Consider the following 20,889-nt stretch of genomic DNA (forward strand, 5'->3'; position numbering starts at 1 on the left):
GGTCAGAAGAGGCCATTTTTGCGCTACTGTTTGGGAGGATTTTGTAGAAGATTCTAAGCTCTTGGTGAGTAAGGTGGGTGATGTGAGTTTGACAAGGCTGCGAGTTGGGGAAGTTGCGAGAGAAGGCTAGCAGCATGTGACATGCGACTCAAATATGTAAAATGTGAATTTGAATATATTATTGTTCTATTTATACAGTTTTTGTACAGTTTACTGTACATTATTGCATGCATTAATCATCAATCCCGCAATGCTTCAAGATCCACGACCTCCTTCACCGCTTCCGTTGTCAAGACCAGAGGTGAATCATCCTGAACACAGACGCTGTCCTCGATTCTAATGCCTATCCCTCTAAAATGCGCTGGCCAACGCTCATCGTCTGGAACATATATCCCTGGCTCCACAGTCACGCAGTGACCAGCTTTGAGAGGTACTGTTCGAGGATAGCCTGGGCAATCATGTACATCCAGCCCAACATAATGACCAACGTGGTGAGGGAAGAGTGTTTCCAAAGCGTTGCCTGACATATTGAATCCGAGTCGTTTTAAAGCATCCTTCAATCCATACTCAGTAATTTGGTGGATCTTATCTAATGTCACATTTGCACTTTCTCTACATAGAGAAACGCTACTCCTTTGGACCCCAAGGATTGCCTCATAAAGGTCTCTCTGAGGGTCAGTGAACTTCCCGTTGATCGGCCAGGTTCTTGTAATGTCGGCGATGTAGCCTCCGTACTCTCCACCAGCATCGACTAGAACCATTTCGCCATCTTTGAGAACGTCGTTATTTCGGACATAATGTATGCTCAATGAGTTCTGCCCTCCTGCGATGACCGGAATATAGGCAGTAGCTTCACAACCTCCGATCTTAAAATCATAATCGAAGAAAGCACCAAGATCTTTCTCTTTGGTCCATTGCTGACGCATAGCATTTGTGAATGATCTTCCAGATATCTTTCCCGCCATCCGCATGTTAGCAATTTCCGCTTCGCTTTTGAGTATTCGTAATTCATTCATCAGAGGCCTTAGTGGCTTCACCTTGCGGTCCTTGAGCATCTTCTGGAAGTCATTTGGGGGTGCTTCTTGGTTTCGGAAGAACAGGCCGAGTCCAGAACATTTGGCCATGTCCGTGTAGACCTCACTGGCGGCTGAGATGAGCGGTGGGAGCAAGGAATGTAATTTGTTGATATCTGCTGACTATAGTCATGTCAGCATCGTCTACATGATTGTCCAACGAGAGAAGGACCTCATCTGCATTGAAGACATCCAATGCCGCTTGTTCTCCTGACCTAGCACCATCCCATTGTTCCGCCTTCGCATCTTTCGGTCGGAGGAAAAGATGAAATGTATAGTCGGATCCGGATCCAATTTTCTGTATAACTGCTACCGCTTCGGGTTCATTGAATCCAGTGAGGTATAGAAAGTTTGGCTCTTGGTGAAATTCGTAGAAGACTGCCCCGGAACGGTATTTGGTATCTGATGATGCTAGTATCGCTATACCATTTTGGGGGAGGCTCGCAGCAAGTTTCGACCGTCGATCCGCGTATTCCTGTGCAGTAATTCCTGGAGTAACTGACAAGAGCCTATCAGCAGAGATTTTGTAGACAGCCCACAAGCTGATACATACTTTCCCCCGCCCTCAGCAGATGTGGATGGGTCTCATGGACTGGCTGGCCAAATTGTAGCTCTGCTGCTGATATCGCAGCGTATGTTCTTCTGGAGGGGCCAGTCGCACGGCACCTTGATCCCAAACTGGATATAGTTGGACGTGTGCTATGGGATTGTATTTCTGCAGTGGTATTCGTAACATACGATCTGCTCGAGGCCTGCAGCGTTGCGTTTCGCGGGGCAATTGCAGCGCATTGCAGACACTTGGACGCCTGCTTCAATTGCTGCAGAGCAGACTTCCTCGCCTGCATACTGTAGTGCAAAGACTGTCTGTGATGTGATACTAATAGTCAAGTTTGAGATGGTCGCATCTGGGTCATCTGGGTGTTTGTTTGTATGTACTTCTAAGCATAACTTGCAGGACGGAGTACACAAATATAAATGTTATGCATACAAGCACAGTAGCACGAGTAGTGTAGCAAATCAGCACTAGGCGGGTTGCTGTGGAGGAGAAGGCGCGTTCTGAAAGCGGGTCCAACCGCCAGCCGCTCCAAGAGACTCAAGCTTTTGTTGACAGCTCCAAACATTCAGCACCCAACCTCAAGGTATTCCCAAATACTCTTCAGCTTTATCCCCACCACGCTCCTTGACCTGTGCACTCACGGCCTGCACTGAGTTGTCTGAACGAGGATACCATCATCTATTCCCAATGCCTTTATAAACCTCGTCCGAAGCTGCTTGGACGTGTTTGTCGCGTGCACACCCCACTCCTTCCCCCCCAAGTCTCTGGGTGCCAGAGGATTCAAGATACTTTCTTATGGCAGCAGTATCAATATCACCATTGCCTCAAACTTTGTCCACTATGTCCACTCGGAGAGTCCCTCTGTCGAATAATCCCAATGCCGCCAATTCGCCATATCGCGCCTTGCAAGGCGCTGCCGCTAAGCAGAAACGGTCCTATGCCACCATACAACGCGAAGATGCATACGGACAACCTCCACCAGCGAAGAAGCAGATGCTGGATGTTCACCAGGTCTTGAGAACACCACCACGCCAGCAGAGTACCCAGTCTACCGTCGAAGGTCGAGTGTTTACCAGGAAGTCCAATGCCTCGCAACAGTCCTCCTTCGAACGCAAACTCGTTGCAGTTAGAGACAAGCCTGTCCAGCAGCAGGTAGTGACAAAGGCAGACAGGACATCGGAGGAGAATCTAGACACGATAAGGCAATGGCAGAAGCACTATCGGAAGATCTTCCCGACGTTTGTCTTCTATTTCGAGAGTATACCCGAAGATGTTCGTCTGAAGTACACAAAGCAAGTGATTGCTCTCGGTGCAGTAAGTAGTTTCTTTACTAGGTAGGTCACCAACAAAGCATTTCTAACAACCTGTGTAGCGGGAAGAAAAGTTCTTTTCCAATGCCGTTACTCACGTTGTAACTACTCGAACCCCTCCAGCAGCAATCAGCCCAGCAGACGCAGCTGTAGCATCCTCCACTACGAACGAATCTACATCACAAAACAGCCAACCTCAGACTATTAATCCCTCTTTGCTTGACAGGTCATCTGAGACTACCAATGTACATTCAGAAACCTTTGGAACAAAAGGAAAATTTACATTCGAAGCACCAGTTAGCAGAAGACTAGGACCTCAGGGCCATGAAGCAGAAGTCAAGAAACAGCACACACGTAATGCGGACGTGTTATACCGAGCCCGAGAATTGGGCATGAAGATATGGGCCCTTGAAAAATTGCAACGAATGATGACGACTATGTTTGATACGGACACTGGTTACCAGACAGCCCACGGGCATAATACCAGGAGTAACGCAGTACAATCGACCAATGATCCTCGAAACACAGCGGACCTGCAACAGCTTCTGAGAAACGAGAGAATAAATGGACCCTCAGATCGAGACCCGACTGTGGTTACCAAGGAACTGACTTTGTTTAAAGGACCTTTTATTTATGTTCACGATATTGATGAGAAACAACGGCCGATCATGGTACGAGAATATGCTAAAGTCTCGCACAAAGAAGACGGCGATTGGCCACAGTTCCGGAGCGTGGCTAATGGCAAATGTCCATTTGTTGAAGAAATTGATTATAGTAGGCGGGACGCCGAGAAAGAGAAAGAATTGATCCGGCTTCAAAAGCAGCAGGAGAAAGAAAAGTCTATGGTTCCAAGGACTAGAGCTGCAGCAGCTGAAGCTTCCAAGATGCAACCACCAAGGGCCATTACTGGCAAGCGGGGTTTGTCCGAAATGGAAGACAGCGGGAACAGGAACATCACAGTCTCAACGAGACAAGCCAACCCTTTTGCGCCTTCAAAGGCCTCTGTCCCCCATCGAACAGACTCTGAAGCTTCATCTCGAGGAAATCAAAATGCTTTTGTCAGCCGTGCTGGAGCGGGACGCCTCTTTGGTGGAGAGCCTGTTGCATCAGGGGTGCAACCATCGAATATCACTTCGGCGATCCGGTCACAAATGATCTCGTCAACAGCAGCTCAACCTGGAGCAAAGGCTGGAACCAGTAAGGAAGTCCATGGATTGCAGAGGAAAGTGCTCGAAAAAAACAGTGGCGGACCAGCTCGCATGGATTGACCAGCTCGCACCGTCTGACAGATCTCAATGCTACTGTCAGAGAGGAAAGCAGACCTTTGAGGCGCAAGGAGAAACTCGAACTTATCCATGAAGACACGAATCCTTCCGAGGCCGAAGAAGATGCGAGGAAGATTGAGGCTACTCGCAAGGCAAAGGCTGTGCAGCAGAGGAAAATAGAGAAACGAGATCCAAAGCCAGGATACTGTGAAAACTGCCAGGATAAATTCGAAGACTTCGACGAGGTATGGTCCTTCCGCATTCTTATATTGGTACTGTCTCTAACATAACCCACAGCACGTCCTGTCTCGAAAGCACAGGCGATTTGCTGAAAAGGTCGAGAACTGGAAGGATCTGGATGCTCTACTGAGCCAGCTCGGTCGACCTCTCCGAGAAGCCCAAGAGGACGACTATTAATTTTGTAACCATATGTGGCTCGGCAATCTAAATATACCGTCTCTGTGTTGCACTGTTTCTCCTCATCAAAGACGCCATCAACAAGCCCCGTTATTGATACTCCCTCAGCTGTTCTACCTTGTTCTTCCTCGCTCTTCAAGGCCATCTCATTGTGTTCATTCCTATGGCTTGTGAATGCGGGAATAAAGCAGACTACTGTATCAACACGCTGCAGGACGGAATTTTTGGCTGTGTACTTTTGGCTTTTGCTTTTCCTTGATTTTTACTTTGCGAATACCATTCTTCAACGCATTTCAGCCTGGCTTGTGTGCATTCAGGGCCGGAGCGGGCATTTTGGGGCTTGCATTTACATGGGCGTTACCCATTGACGCGTGGACTGGAATGTTATCATGTAACGAATGGCTGTCTGACTAACAAGAGTCCGGGCTATAGGTCTTGGGAGAGGCTGTTTATTAGTATCTCTGCAGTTGTACATATGTGATTGCTTTCACAGAAAGAACTACTAGAACTAACCTAACATTGCATGTTCTAGACTCCCCCGCGTGAAGTTTGTGTTTGGATTATCCCTGAAATTACCCTTGAGCCTTATCCACGTCAACGAGCCGGACCGCATTCCTTATCAGAAGTCTACGAAACAAGAGTATAATCAAGCCCTGATGAAAACACTATGACTCGTGTTCTACAGTACGAGACGCGAGTAAGAAACCTACTCGTGTGTAGAGTAGGCCTAGTCTAAGGGGAGGGCTAAATTGGCAGCTGAGGTCGGTATCTGTTCCGTGCGGTCGAAGCAATCTAGGCTTCCTCCTCCACGCTTCAATCACACGCTTACAAAACTAGCTCTCGGACTTAAGGTGAAAACAAGGCCATCCATCCCTCTCAACCTATGTTAATTCAGAAAACAAGTCATCTTCTTTTTCGGGCGCACGCATAAAAGAGCTTTTTTCCAACATTTCTGGGCTGCCCAAAAGAGTTGCTACACCCCAAACGAGTTACTATAGGAGCAGCCACATGGCACGCAACTGCTGCAGGAGCAGTCAGCTCGCGAGCAGGCAGTCTCGCTTAAGGCCGAGTCAAGACATACATAAGTAGGTAAGAAGTACGCGGTACCGGGTCGTAAAGGAGGTGTCCGAAAATAGCATAATATTATATGGGAGCCGCGGGAAGGCCGGCGTTCAATTGGATGTGAAATTGGAGTTAGGAAGCTTACCAGTCCAGCGTTACTGCACGCTTTAAAGTGAACTGCGAAGAAATCGCAGAAATCTGAAAGGAGAACAGAAAAACGGGAGGATATCGTGAGATGGAGGAACTGGAGGTATGGAAGCGTGGCGGTTAATAGTGAAGAAGCCACGTGGGAATCCTCACCGAGGCTCACGACATGTTACAGACAGAGTGTACGGAGTACGTGTGGCGTCTTCTTTTTTCGAGACTCGTTCTAGAAGGGAAGCTGGACCTTCCATTAAATTCACGTGCTTGGAGGTACTGCAGGTACGCGGCGACGAGGTGTTTGAGATAATGTCCTGATGCCCCTTACAGTCGGTCGTCACGTACACGTACACGTGGCTACTGTTGCTTTGGAGAAGAAAAGGCGGTGGGTGTTATTCGGAGGTTTAATGGCGTGTTGCTCCTTCGAATAAGAAGCACATGGCAAGTAGGAAGTAGTTTGTCAAGTTTCAGGGCGATAATCGAGATCGCGTTTATCGCGCGTTCTCAGCGGTAGGTTGAGATACTATTATTATCGTACATATCAAAGGTGTTTTAGCACCGAGATTTTGTGATGATGGATCTGGATTAACCACTCCTGAAAATCCTTCAGTCGTGACGTTGAATGACCACCTACTTATCAGCACGAGTAGATCTCGATGAAGATCATACGAACTGCAGTGCAGTCTCAAATTCCTTTGTCATCTGACCTTTCCCAGTCTCGTCTCAGCCTGAATATGTATATCTACGGAGTAGATCTGACCTCCTCAAATTATGAGTGAGGAGTTAGATATACGCACCTGAAACAGCTAGGGTTAGTCTCAGCAAAACTGGCCAAGATCTGGTTTTCAAAGAGATCTGCATCTTGCCCCCAAGGATTAGGTTATCCGTCCGAGTCTATGTAGCAGGGGTGAACGGAGAATAAGATCAAGCCGACTCGGCCAATGCTTAGTCGCAGAGCAGAGCAGGGACAAGGAAAGTACACAACTTTGACACAAGAACTCCAGGAATGCAAAAACAATTGAAAAGCGCTTGTGGCATTTGACAGGATAGAAAATAGGGTTTGATCAGAGAACTGATGAATCCTAAACAAATATCAATAAGGTTACCTCCGTAGGCAGTTGTATGTATAACGCACAGGGAGTATACTCTTCCCCGAACTGTCCGAACATGGATATTACTCCTGTCCGATGTAGGTGATGATTGACGAGTTCCATGAGCTGTACAGTACTGTAAGTAGCTGGGTAAGGTTATATCTGACGCAGTCTCTACGTACTCTCTCTCATATCCGCCCTCCCTGATACGACGAGCTCTCACTGGAATAGGGGCTCCTGGGGTAAGGGGTTGTATAGTATCCGGTAACCGTGATAGCGTAGGAGATCCTAATTCTATAAACCTCAGCTTTTGACATCTCGCAGGGGCATCTCTTGATGAGATGAGATTGACAAACCTTCTAGAAGTAGACAAAAGGAATTCCTTTCTGACTGTGTCCTCTTATCCTAATTATGTACTCTAGGACCCCTCCCCCGGTGGAGGCGATCGAAATCATGGCGTTTTCTAGCGGACTTCTAGGTCTCCAATCGGGCTACCCTCATGCTTGCCATGCGTTGCCCATGTTCCTCTCGTTTCCGCCCATGTGCTTAGTCCCTGCGAACGGCCACTGGCCGTCCCATTCGCTATTATTGACAGGGGCTCTATGGAGCTGTCCACTTGTTCAGTGCCCACAGCGGGCCAATCCCTCTGGGCTGGCCCTATGCGAGCTTTATAAAGCGACATGCTTGTCCCAGGGTGTTTGCATCTTATTTTCGGCTGTTCAGGACCAAGAACCATCATCTGCAACTTGGAGAGAAAAGAGAGAGAGAGAGAGTGAGAGGGGAGCGGAGCATCCATTATACCGTAATACGACAGAGACAACGACCCGACCCGACTAGTTACAGGCGGGAAAAAGGAAGAAGTAAAGTGAAGTCTCAGCATAGGCCGCTGGAGGAACGTTCCTCAATTCAAGGTCAATCAACAACCCCTTTGATCAACACTCGGATTCTATTCTGGTCGTGGCCTTGCCACCGCCATAATTCCGCCATAATTTTATTTCAGCAACACGGCCAACGGCATTTTTGTGTTTCCATCTTGATTGAAGAGGCACAGAAAAACGTCGCAGCACAGCAGTACACAATTCGTTATCGCTTGCTTGCTTGCGTTGTTGAGATTGTACTCCGTACGGGCAATTGCAACCTCGAGATCGGCACCTTGCTCGCTTGCTAGCTACATTCACTCCTGGACCAGGCGTACTTGCCTCCAAAAACAACTCTCCTTGACTTCGCATGATCAATTGTCCTGCATCTACTAATATGCCTGTTGGCAACGACACTATTCAATTCTCCTTCAGATAGACAGATCATTCGATTTCACCGCGCCCATGGGGAATGGTCAAGGCAAGCCCGTGTGCTTTTCTGATGAAGGTACGTGGGGCTCTACGAAGAACTGTAGCCAGCAGCAAGCATCAATCATGCACCCCGCTGCGGTAGTCTATTATGCTTGTGTTCCCGAGTCCAGCTAATTATCGTGTGGTTTTGCAGTGAACCTGAACCACTTTCGGCTGTTACGAGTTGTAGGAAAGGGCGCCTTTGGGAAGGTTCGAATCGTTGAGCGGAAAGATACTGGATTGACATTCGCACTGAAGTATATCCGCAAAGATGAAGGTTGGGCTTCCAACTTCTGCGTCTGCAAAACGTACTGATGGGTTGTTATGCAGTTGTTAGATCGGAAAGCGTGCGGAATATATTGCGAGAGCGGCGGATGTTGGAGTCCTTGAATTACCAATTCATCTGCAATATGCGATATAGTTTTCAGGACATCGAATATATGTGAGCAGTCGAAAAGCTCTAGCTTCGATCTCTGCTAACGCGGAACTGTTAGGTATCTTGTAGTCGATTTGATGAGTGGCGGAGATTTACGATTCCACATCTCGCGAAAGACGTTCACCGAGGACGCTGTTCGATTTTGGATTGCAGAGCTGGGTTGTGCTTTGCGATATATCCATGGACAGGGAATAATACACAGAGACATCAAGCCGGATAATGTTCTACTGGATTCCGAAGGGCATATACATTTGGCAGACTTTGTAAGTCAACCTCCTGCTATACTTGAAGAGAGGACGCCTACTAACTTCTAGTAGAATGTTGCATCGGATTATGTAGGGAAGGCTCTTACTAGCAAGTCTGGCACTCTAGCATACCTTGCACCTGAAGTCTACTCAGGTACCGGGTACGGACCCGGAGCGGATTGGTGGTCACTAGGCGTTTTGTTTTATGAGTGCATTTACAATAAGGTATGTACTGTGAAAATGCTGCTATCCATTTGGCTGACATGTTCTTTCTAGCGGCCATTCGAGGGAAGCACGCAAAGTGCTTTGTCTGCAGCAATTAAAAAAGCCAACCCCAATTTCCCCGTTACCGCACCACCAGTCTCAATGCCCTGTTTGCATGCAATTAGTTCTGCACTTGAGGAAGATCCTAAAAAACGTATGGGGTCGATGAGTTTCGAGAGCTTCACCGATAATCCATTCTTCAGATGTTTAGATTTTGAGGCTCTAGAGAAGAAGGAAGTCGAGCCTGTCTTCGTCCCAAATGCGGAGAAGACGAATTTCGATGCCACCTACGACCTTGAGGAGCTTCTATTAGAAGAAGCACCTTTAGAAGCTCGAGCCCGGAGACAGAAGCCAAGAGAGGAGCTCAAGGACAATGCAACGGACAAGGAAATCAGAGAGGATGAATTATACAAGATGATAGAAGCTCAGTTCTTGCCATTCGATTACACGACTGCAGCGTACGAGAGGTTTGTACCATACCTTCCATGCCAGTTCTCCAACTAACCATAAATAGATATGCTGGAGCATTAGATGCGAACTCTTCACCCGGCGACACTCCACATACGCAGTCGCCACCAACTACGCAGCCGCCACCAGTGCCACAAAGCAAATCTGAAGGAAGTCCCCTTGCCAGTACTACGTCCCAAGGATCAGCTCCCAGATCTATAGATGACCGACCAGCTTCAAGAAAAGGAAAGCTCACTAAATCTCCATCTAAATCACAACCAGCTTCGCCGTCAGATTCCCCACCTGGCCAATCACACCTGCAACCCAACGGGCAACAACGACAAAACGTAATGGCGTCTCAACCAACCTCACATCCCCGACCGAACAACCACCGACACGCTTCTTCAAGATCCGAAATAGGCGTAGCCGCACCACTTTCACCCTACCAGGCCTCTTACAACCGACAACACCGCCCCTCAGGCACAAGAAAGGAGTCCCAAGGCGGCGGCGTACAAGTTGTCCTCGGTGAGGGTGGAAGCTGGTCCGAGCTAGCGAGAAAGGATGCTACATTACCTGCAGACGCCAACTTGATCGAAGCAGCGCAGAAACCAACGGGCATGCTCGGTTTCTTGAACAGAAAGCGAGGCAGAGGCCACAGTCCCAAGCCACAAGAGCGCGGGATTCTAGGCAAGGAAGGCGCGAGGGTTGTCATTAGCAATGGTGTTTTATAACAATCAACTCCCCCCCAGTCGCAACCCAAAGGAAAGAGCTCTGCGAAGAGTATTGGCGACCGGAGCTGGGGAAGAAAAGATAAAGCTTGAGGCTTGAGAACAGATGGAGAGATGAACAAAGAACAGATTGAGGATCCTCTCACGAGGGGAAAATATGGGATGGTGGATCATTGCGCTTCTGTTTGATGGGATGTGAAATTGGTCGCGTAAGGCATTTGCATTGTAATAACATAGCGAGCGGGAGTCGTTTGATTTTCTTTTCATCACGTTCACGGCGCATACGCATACGCCTACGCATACACGCACATATAGTCATGTCGAGGCTTTTCTGATGAAGAGGAAAGAAGTGACGACAGACAGGAGGAAGAATTGCTGGCTAGTTTGCTTAGCGGACCGGAAACACTTTGGCGGATAGGTGGCCGGAGGTAGCTGATACCAGAGGTTAAATTAGATTATAGGTATTGGTGTTCTTGTAGATATGATGCCAAATATCAGTTGCTATTCATAGATTTATTTCATTTAATGTGTGTCCTGAGGGGCGTTGTATTTGCTACCTACACAGAAGTACTAATTAATAATATGTTAAGCCTCGATCATTGGTTTACCTCATAGGTCTTCGGGTTCTTTATAAACAAACAACATCCCAATCAGAGTGATAGTTCTTTCAAGTAGGAATAGGTTATATATAATCTACCTAATTCCAGAAGCAGTTATTTATTCCTCGGACTTCTTTGCCCCCCACCTGCTTCTTTCCTCCAACCCAACCCAATCTCTTACGCCTACCTACCCTACCTGTGTATCTTCTTCAAATACACATTCAGGTTCCTCTATTCCTCCCCCCGTACCTTTTCCGACCATAATACAACATAGCACAATACAACATATAAACACCTCACCATCTATACCCATACCCATACCCACATCCCTCTCCATATCCTTCCTCAAATCCTCTACAGCCCCCCACCATACACCTTCTTCCTTCCTCCTCTCGTCCCCAAACCCCCTACTTTCATTTTTATCCACCACTGTACACCCAAGACCCCAAACATACATATACTCTAACGATGCATACCGTACCTTTCTTTCATCTCCTGTACTACTTCCCACGAAAAGCAAACTGGTAGGTAGGTAGATAGATGGAATGTCATAACGCTTCTTGAGAAATGGGTTGGTTGGGGTTGCGGAGAGGAATGAATGAATGAATGTTAGGTTAGAAGGGGCGGGGGGTGGGGGGGGGGGGGATGATGGATGTAATTTGAGAGTATGTATGCATGTTTTATTTATTCTGATTGCTATCTACCTTATGCTTTATCGATTGAAGAGGGGTTCGATTCTTGCTCTTGCTTTTACTCGTGCTTGTGCGTGGTTCAGTTCATAGTTATTTCGGGATGAGAATTTATAGGGGGGTTGATGTAAGTGAGGGAGGGGTCAATACATACATACATACATACATACATACATACATACATACATACATACATACATACATACATACATCTTAGAGATCCCTTTAAGATCAGAGGTTGCACAAGATGCGGGGGAAGCTGGTCGGGCTACAGTCTCGGAATTAGGTTTAAGGACTCACTCACTACTGCCAATTTGAGCTTCTGATGAGGAGGAGAGGAGAGTAGTGAAGAGACGTTTCTGATATTTCTGTAATGTAGCATAAAGTGTAGATGACGAATCAAGTACAATAGAAACCAAGAACTCCGAAAGCCAAACCCCAATCCAAATACATAAAGCATCATAAAAAGTCCCCCAATCCCACACCAATTACACCTTCAGATAGAAGTGTTAATTCGGTCGACGCCTTGTCAATTGTGCAATTCATTTCTCCATACCCCGAGGCGAGATGCACAGGCCGTTTTAATATTGCGCCAATCCAAAAAACCAATGTGTTGACGACATGCGCTTCTAAACCTTGCTAGCAGCCTTGCCAGCAGCCTTGCCAGCCTTGTTGCTGTCCACGTACGAATTCATAATCTTGTTAAAATCCGACTCGTTGACCACGGCGCCGGTTTCGGAGCACTTGGCTTTCTTTTGTAGATCCTTGCATAGGACATCGAGATCGAACTCGCCTTCCTTAACCTTGGGGCATGATTGTAGACGATCCCTAAGTAGGTGCGTTAGAGATGGTTAATAGGCTATTCGGGAATGGGTCTTACCAAATGGTGTTACAGTTCAACAGCTTAGAAGTATCCTCGCCAGGGACAACCTCGTCGTCTTCGTTCTGCTTCTCGTCAATTTGCGCCACGAGGTCTTTCTTGGCTGCAGCAGGGCTTGGTTCGGCGTTGAACGGACTGGTGAAGTCAGGCATGGCGAAGGCGTCGGTGAAGAAGCTGTCTCCGAAGTTGTCACCCGAGAGAATGTTCTCCTGTGGCTCGCGGTAATCGCCGAAGAGTTGTGGGTCGAATTGGTTGCCATTCTGTTGGGCGAACCAGTCGATGCCATTGATGTCGAGGGAAGGAGTATCAAGGTTTCCTGGAGAAGGTTCAGACAGGGTACGGGGGATGGGATTGTTTGGATTGCCGCAAGCCATGTTGAGCTTGTCGCAGAAGGTGAGCTCACCTGGGCCGAGCGTAGTATTTAGACAGTGTTCCTCTCCGATTGTAGTCAATGTAGGATCAGCAGGTTTGTTGTAGACTGGTGATTGCATAGAAGCTGGTTCAGGAGAGGTACCACAAGACGAGCTTGGACCTTGGTTTGAATTTGAGGATGCTGAGGGTGAGCTGTATGAGGTATTGTGCCCCGTGCTCGCGTTACCATTGGCGGAATCTGTGCTTGATCTAGAACCATTCGACGTATTGATAGCGTTGCCAAAGAAATCATATTCCGGACTCTTCCCCACAGTCTCAAGTATTGAGGGGCTGAAAAGACCGGAAAGACTAGACATATCACCGTTGTCAAGCTTAGGAGGCGACTGGGTCAAACCAGCCTTTGAACCATTGCTTGCTGGGTACTGCAGTGACTGGTTCCGCGGGCTGACCGAGTCCTTGTCAGTAGGACTAGGCAAATTGGTCTTTTGTGCTGTAGCAGTCGGTGAAGCCGATTGTCTGGCGCCATTGAGGATAGAGGTTTGAGCTGGAAGAGCGCCTGGAAGGCGGCCAAATCTAGGAAACTCAAACTGAAAGTTGACGTCGTTGGGATTGTTCAGGCCTCCATTCAGACCCTTACCGGCAAGGTATGGTGGAAGTCCATTGTTCAAGGATGAGTTCCGGGCGATTCCTCCGTTGGTGGAGACCCTCTTGCGATATTCGACCAACTCCACTGTCATCTTGTCTACTTGTGCACGTAGAATGCTATTTTCGTGGTTGGCAGACTCTGAAGCCTTCTGAAGGTCTTCAACCTTTGACTCTAGATCCTTAAGGTGCTTCTCCTTGCGCTCCCGGAATGCTCGTTGAGCGGCACGGTTCTGAGCTTTGCGCTTCTATGAGAGAGCATCAGTGACTATTGCGATATGACGGAGATCTATCGAGGGAACTCACAGAAGTAGGCTCGGACGTCAAAGGCTTTCTTCCGGGCTTCTTGGATGATTTCTCGTCGCTTTCTCTACGTTTTCCACCTCCTTCCTCATCCTCACCACCGTCATCATCAGGATGGCTTCGCTTATCATGTGTATCTGCATCGCCATCGGACGAGCTTCCTGGTAAGTTTCCAATCATTTGTCCTTGAGAGTCGTTGCTGAAATCATAGTCGAAGCTTCCATCTCCATCAAACTCGTAATCGTAGTCAACAAAAGGGCTATCCTCAAAGCCGTTCACGGTTGCTGAACCGGGAGCCTGCAGCGGCGACTCGGTGAAGGAGTCGGGAGCCATTGCGAACTGGTTGTCGGTCTTGGTTCTAGGGCTTTCTGTGGGTTTGGAGTCCTTGGTGTTGGAAGTGAGAGCTGCAAAGAGAAGTTGCTCTTGTCGAGCGGAGAGCGTAAAATTAGGGTTGATTGTCTTTGGCTGAGACGCGGTATCCATGTATGTGGTGCTTAGCTGCGAGATAGGCAGGTAAGCTTGTATTGAACGTGGTTGTGCGCTCAATTGAGACGCATTCCTTATGCGTAGTAGACCGGACGGGGGGGGGGGGAACAGGTGTTGGTTGAGAGGTTTACGTAGATGTTTTTCTTTGGAGGTTGGAGTGGCGGAGGTAGCAAAGGCAACGGCAAAGGCAAAGCGCAATTCTGTAGCGGGGGTATGTCAAGCCGAGAGCCCCTAGTACTTACTCGTACTGTACGGTGCTCCTGCTCAACTACGAGGGGTCTGCGGGACGATCGATGACTCTGGGGGATTTACTGTAGATGTGGGTTTCGTGGCCTCAAATAATATGTATGAGGTAGAATTTCTTGCCTGATTTTTTCTAGTTCATAGGATTGGACTGGACTGTACCTACTCAGCATTGAATGGCGTGCATGGGTGGGGTGGTCGAGGTGGTCGAGATGGATTTTAGTTAGGAGGGGTGCGATGTGATTATCAAGCAGCGGGACAGGGGTACGTACGGCTGGCTGGACATGGACTTTGGAACTTAGAAGAAGTCTCACGCCCACGCACGCCCTTCTACTGTACTGTACGAACTACGAAGTACGAGGTACTTTGATTTTAAGTATTTCGTCTGATATCATTCATGAGCATGAGCATGAGCATGACCATGACCATGACCCACCAGCCAACCAATCAATCAATCTGTTCATCTGCTCATACGGCTCTGCTCTAAATCCGATGACTCAGGCCTACGATATTGATTGACATTGTGCTTTTCTCGATATATATAGTAGAGTAGGAGCTGTCAGCTGCTGGTACCAAGTTCCTTCGTAGAGAGGCGGCTATACTAAGTGTGTATATATACTCCGCATGGCAATAATCTCTAACTCCGTTCCGAGTGGCAAAGGCAAACTCCGAGTGAATTTACAAGCTTACCAGGCCAGGTTCGGTATAAATGGTATATATCCGTAAACCCGTCCCGTTTCATGAACTACGGACTTAGGGCGGCATGACAATCAACATGAGAATAGTAACCGACTTTTCAACAATCAATACCCCCCTAAGTCGTACAATTATATACTACCGACTACTTGAGGAAGCTTAGATCCTCAAAGATGGTTTCAGACTTATAACACGTGATACCCCTCTTCTGGAACTGCCCTGCAGGCTGCCGCTCGCAAACAACGCTATTCCTTTTCGGGTCATGCCGGAGCCGGTGGCCGTTGATGATCGCTCCATTGCTGCACCACAAGAGCAGAGGTAGGGCGCCTTATATCATCTATCAACCCATAAAAGCAAACCAACCACCTAGCAATGGATCTCGCATATGACCATATCCAGGAGGAAGCTCTGTCGCCAGAGGAGGCGAAAAACAGACAAGAACAGCCGCCCGATAACTCTCTCAATACCGACTTCCAGGAAGCATACAAAGCTATCTCTGCCAGTCCATGGGGTGCCAAACTCGGAGGTTTCTTTGGAAGTGTAGTCAAGCAGGTCTGTTCTATGCAGCACTTCGGCTTGGAATTTGTTGGCTAATCAATTAAAAGGGCGAATCTGTCTACAAGGAAGCCTCCCAAGAACTCTCTGCCGTAGGGGAAGAGGCATCTAAAGGCCTTGGTGATCTCCGATCAAACCTTATCAGTCGTACACGAGGCCTCTCCATAGCTCATAATCCTACTGGTGAACAGTCCACAACAGGGAAGGCTGGCGAGAAGGGGGTTACAACAGACGATGCTCTTAAGGAATCCGAAGGTGTCTTGGACAGACTACGCACCGAGGCTTCCAAACGATTGAAAGACATACAGAAAGCGGAGGATGCTGCAGATGAGGCGCTATTGAAGTTTGGAACAAATATCAGCAACTTCCTGAAAGATGCTGTGAGCATTGCACCCCCTTCTGAGAGCTCAGATGGGAAGGGCAGCACGGTCTTGTTTGAGAGTAAGGATGCGTCTGGAAAGCGGGTGATTCACACTACTCGATTCGATGCTCAGCTCCATGCTATACATTCATCGACGGACAGCTTTACCAAGGACCCAGTTAGTGAAGAATACGATTCGTGGACTAAGACTTTCAACGTAGAGAGCAAGACCGATGATATCAGCAAGGACTTGGAGAAATTCGGCGGATTGAGAACTTCCATGGAGAAGCTTGTGCCTGATACCGTCACATATGCAGATTTCTGGAAACGGTACTACTTCCTCAGACATAGCATTGAAACCGCCGAAGCTCGGAGACGAGACTTACTCAAAGGTATGGAGTTCCCTCCCTGATTATCGAAATCATACACTAACAGATACAGGTGCAGCTGCTTCGGCGGAAGAAGAAGTCGGCTGGGACGAGGACTCTGACGATGGAGCTACGCCCGTCAAACCTACCAAAGTCAAGGAAGCAGGCAGGCCTGTATCCGCCGAATCATCTACAACACTCCACCCAGCAATCCAACCTTCAGGAAATACATTTCTGAAGCCAGAGGAATCTCGCAAATCGCACGACGAGAAGTCTCAAGCAGACAGTGATGGTAGCTACGATGTTGTTGGTGCCGCTTCTGGTGCTCCGAGTCGCGCCCCTGGTAGTCCTAAAGAGTCACGAAAAGGCGATGACAGCGAGGATGAGGATTGGGAATAGTCTGATGGTACTTGTTTGTTCATAGGCGTTTTGAGCTGTGTCATGAGCTGCATCCGATGACTTTGATGGCGTTTTGATGGTTTTCGAGCGGGTTCGATTCTCTATGTGGACTGTAGAAACGTAATCCACCTTTGATATCCCCTGGAATTGATTCTATGCTGTTGAGCTTTTGGAACACTAAACCATCACTCATTGCAATGTAGAACTTCGATAAGTGATCTGAAGATTCCAAAAGGGTATTTATAAATCTAAGTTGCTTTTTACTAAATCGAAGTGTTAATTCTAAGTCATCTGGTATTGCTCTTCTAAATACAGATCATCTCATTATGATGCTAAGTACGCAATTGGTGCTATCACTAACCTCGCTATTGATACCTCGCTATTGCCACTTTTTCGTACGCTCACTGCAATACATAGCATATAAGGATATACTCGGTTTTCAACTAGCTACAGCATATAAGTCCCAGTCAAGTTCTGGCTGGGAATCAGCTAGCGCATCTGTCTCTACCAGCTACGTAGCCTTCAGGAATTCTGCCATTAATAGGTAGGTAGTCGATTCGAGAGGGCCTCCAAGCAGGTGCTTCTCAGTCCATGTGGGAATAGGGGCATCGCTCGAATGGCGGATGTCTGGGGAAGCTATGGTGACAGTGGAGTATGCTGGCGACGACGAGGTTGAGGGGAGGCTACACCGCTAGTTAGCGTCATAATAAGATGATCTGTATCTAGAAGAGCAATACCAGATGACTTAGATTTAAGACTTAGATTTAGTGAAAAGCAACTTAGATTTAAAAATCCCCTTCCGAAATGTGTACCTGGAAGTTTCCCCTGCCAAGACCATTCCGCTCCGAGTGCACGTAAAAATCCCTACTTGTCTATATATATACAGAAAGAATATATTCTTGCATGATTAAGGAAGCACCGCGCCGTTATAATACAGAAAGAAGCATATCATAGCACATCTCACACAGCATTTGAAAAACTGCAAGTTTCTTTCATAAGACTGTGATTTCATTCTATTTCAATGTCTAAAATAAAGTATAGAGAGAGAAATGCAACCAACAGTTTATCTGTCTATTTACTACAGTAAGTACCCCGGAATTAAAAGATCCTGGATGATCCATAAGGAGCATAACTTCTTGCCGTTTTTCCTTTCAAGTATTATTACTTTTCCAACTCCCGTATCAATCAATCATTCAAATCCAAAACTTCGCAGTGGGGTATCATATGTCGAGAAAAACCAATCATCAATCAAACCTCGTTAGATGAAGCACCAACCCAACTTCACGCGTCCTCCTCGCTCGGCTTCATGACTTCACCAACCAACATACAATCCTCCTCCTTCCATCCTCCATCATCCTGGAATTCGATCAATCTGTCCCACTACCCACTACCCACTACCTACCCCATCCCAACGCCCCTTTCTTTCTCAATCCCAAAATAACCCACACAAACACAAATAATCAAGTCAAGCAAACATACATCAATCATTCCTTGGCATTCCCACCGCCGTTCAACATCTTCCTCACTACCCCCGCTACACTGAACCCCCCGAAAAGCCACTCGTCGCTATGCCGTCCACACGCCGTATACACGTTCGTCTTCCCCTCGTTACTATGTCTTCTCTTGCCTTCCATCCTTCCATTTGCCCCACTTGGAACCATACCCCCTGGTTCGGTGCATCGCCGTTGAGTAGGTAGCGGTGCATGAGCTGGATGTGGAGTGTTGAATGATGGTTCGCTGACTGTACGAAATGGTGGAAACGGGGGGGTTGGGCTGGACGACGAGGTGGATAGGGATGTTGATGTTGATGTGGAAGAGCTGGGGGTTTTGGAGGAGATGGAGACGTATGTGCAGGATGCAGATACTTGATGGCGTGGTGTGGATATTGATGTGGTGATTGAGAGCGGGGGAGCGCCGGAGCGGGATGCTGGGGGTGAGGAGGAGGTTGTGTAGGAGGGAGACATTGTTCTTCCTGCTGCTGTTGTGTGGTTTGAATGAAGTTGTAGACTGTTTATAGAGGGATAATAAATGCAGTGATTTTTATCGTAGTGTCTTTTGGAAGATAATGATAATGATGATATCAAGTCAATTCAGCTCGAAGTCACCTCAATAGATTCGTCAGATTATGCGTGATGATGATAATAAGCGCAGAAGCATTGTGAGTAAGCTGAATGCCGTCTCGTTTTGTATGTAATTTGAAGAAAAAAACGAAGAACTTGGAATCGGAACAAGGGATATGATGGGTTTTATAAAAGCAACTAGTCAGTGTATGGAGAAGAAGCAGAAGAAGAAAAGGAAAAGTTGGATGCCTGTTTCGTGAACCGTACAGTACATGCACCGTGGCATCAGATCAGTCAAGGAGGTGAGGGGCTGCTGACTGCATACCGTTACTTGTATGCTGATTTGTTGGTTGCGAGACACGTTGGGCTGCAGACACTGCTGTGTATTTGGAGAAGACGCATCAGGTGTGCGTTCAGAAGCATGGAGATACAGTGTAGATATCTTTATGATTGGAGAGTGATATTGGTGACATCACATCGTGATGTGGTTAAGTAAGCAATTTCTATAAATATAAATATATATGTGTATACCCTCGCATGGGAAAAGAAAGACACCGTGAATCAGGAATAGTCCTCTGGATTGTTTGTATGTCACGGATAAAGTGTTTGTTAGTTGCACTGAAACGAGAACGAGTCTAGACTTGGCTGATCTGAGTCCTGCTTGTATAACAAGGCCGCGTGCATGACAAACGTGCGGGGTACAATACTGCCTGCATACCCCGCATACGGTATCATAGATTGAGGATATATATTGCGGCTCTTCTGACTTCTTGCATTCTGTCGACAAGGAACACTTTGCTAGAGAGATATAGAGTAGTAGAAGTCTATCAATTTGATATATTTTACTGCTATTTAGGACCTTGAATGGCGATGAAGCGGAGGAGATCCCAGACACACCATTGTGAGGGAGCCACTGGGTACTCGGGGTCCATTCTGTCCCAGGGAACTGCCGGTTGGCTGGTTTCGTAGAGTAGACCCCCGATGGGGAGTTGGAGGCCTGTCATCGGCTGAAATGGAATCATGAACCGGCAATTAACACCCTGAAGATTTTGCCGAAATTCGAGGAGAACACCACCTTGATGTATGTGATACTAGAAATAATTAGTTTGACCTAAGACTAAGGGTCGAGGAGACTAACATATTGCCTTAGGTAGTTCGTTCAACGATGACAGAGTCGACAATAATAGAGAGCTCCTTCGTCAGAATAATGTCAGCACAATCTTTCGAAACGTTCGCTCCAGTGTCAACGGAAATCCCAGCATCTGCGAACCGAAGAGCAACGCAGTCATTGATACCATCTCCTAGCATTCCAATACATCGCCATACTTCTCTCCGAGACTAGTAATTACTTGACCTTTCTAACTCAGTGTGAACTTCGCAAATATTTTGCAATGCTTAACCATAGCATGAAACTCGAAGTCCCCTAACCTAGCGAGATCGGGGCCTGAAGTTGCCTGGATATGTTGCTCGGAATAGTCTCTAACGACCACGAGGTCTAGACATATCTTCAATGCCACCCCCATATGATCTCCAGCAAGGACTAGATTTGTACGCTCGACATGAGAGCACGTACGAATCGAAGTTAGATGTTTCACAATAGCGTTATTCTTGGCAAGTACGAATGCACCGCGCGCCAGTTTCGAGTTGATTATTTCAGGAAGCAATTGCGGAATCAACCCTACAGCAACAGCGACAGCAAATGTTAATGAATCGACCTACTCCTTGCTTCTCGCCCATCTTACGACCAAAACCTGCCATAGTCAGCAAAGTGTTGTGGTCTTATCATCAAGACCACTGACTTCTAGGAGCGAGACAATTATGACGGCTATCATAGCCCAACTTAGATGCTTGAAACCAAGCTGAAAGACATTCT

The 20,889-nt window shown here is 47.4% G+C and overlaps 4 protein-coding genes across 4 annotated transcripts; 2 read left to right on the forward strand and 2 right to left on the reverse strand.

The window, feature by feature from the left end:
* Window positions 1-239: 239 nt before the first annotated feature.
* ICP55 (Intermediate cleaving peptidase 55) lies at window positions 240-1,918 on the reverse strand (the record flags this gene model as incomplete). The annotated part of the gene is made up of 3 exons (XM_031153287.1): window positions 240-1,196; window positions 1,246-1,571; window positions 1,627-1,918. 3 exons carry the CDS (start codon window positions 1,916-1,918, stop codon window positions 240-242), a joined length of 1,575 nt encoding a protein of 524 aa, XP_031001637.1.
* Window positions 1,919-8,237: 6,319 nt separating this feature from the next.
* On the forward strand, window positions 8,238-10,366 carry STK32C (Serine/threonine-protein kinase; the record flags this gene model as incomplete). Its single annotated transcript, XM_031153288.1, has 7 exons — window positions 8,238-8,280; window positions 8,398-8,520; window positions 8,574-8,685; window positions 8,738-8,942; window positions 8,997-9,149; window positions 9,201-9,655; window positions 9,703-10,366. The coding sequence occupies 7 exons, from the start codon at window positions 8,238-8,240 to the stop codon at window positions 10,364-10,366; spliced, it is 1,755 nt and encodes a 584-aa protein (XP_031001636.1).
* A 1,914-nt stretch (window positions 10,367-12,280) lies between these two features.
* On the reverse strand, window positions 12,281-14,331 carry napA_0 (AP-1-like transcription factor napA; the record flags this gene model as incomplete). Its single annotated transcript, XM_031153289.1, has 3 exons — window positions 12,281-12,479; window positions 12,532-13,793; window positions 13,852-14,331. The coding sequence occupies 3 exons, from the start codon at window positions 14,329-14,331 to the stop codon at window positions 12,281-12,283; spliced, it is 1,941 nt and encodes a 646-aa protein (XP_031001635.1).
* Window positions 14,332-15,645: 1,314 nt separating this feature from the next.
* Window positions 15,646-16,956, forward strand: LHYA1_G008370 (BSD domain-containing protein; the record flags this gene model as incomplete). Its single annotated transcript, XM_031153290.1, has 3 exons — window positions 15,646-15,825; window positions 15,879-16,581; window positions 16,631-16,956. The coding sequence occupies 3 exons, from the start codon at window positions 15,646-15,648 to the stop codon at window positions 16,954-16,956; spliced, it is 1,209 nt and encodes a 402-aa protein (XP_031001640.1).
* Window positions 16,957-20,889: the final 3,933 nt, after the last annotated feature.

Source organism: Lachnellula hyalina (assembly GCF_007821495.1).
Source record: "Lachnellula hyalina strain CBS 185.66 chromosome Unknown contig00223, whole genome shotgun sequence".
Taxonomy (NCBI): Eukaryota; Fungi; Ascomycota; class Leotiomycetes; order Helotiales; family Lachnaceae; genus Lachnellula; species Lachnellula hyalina.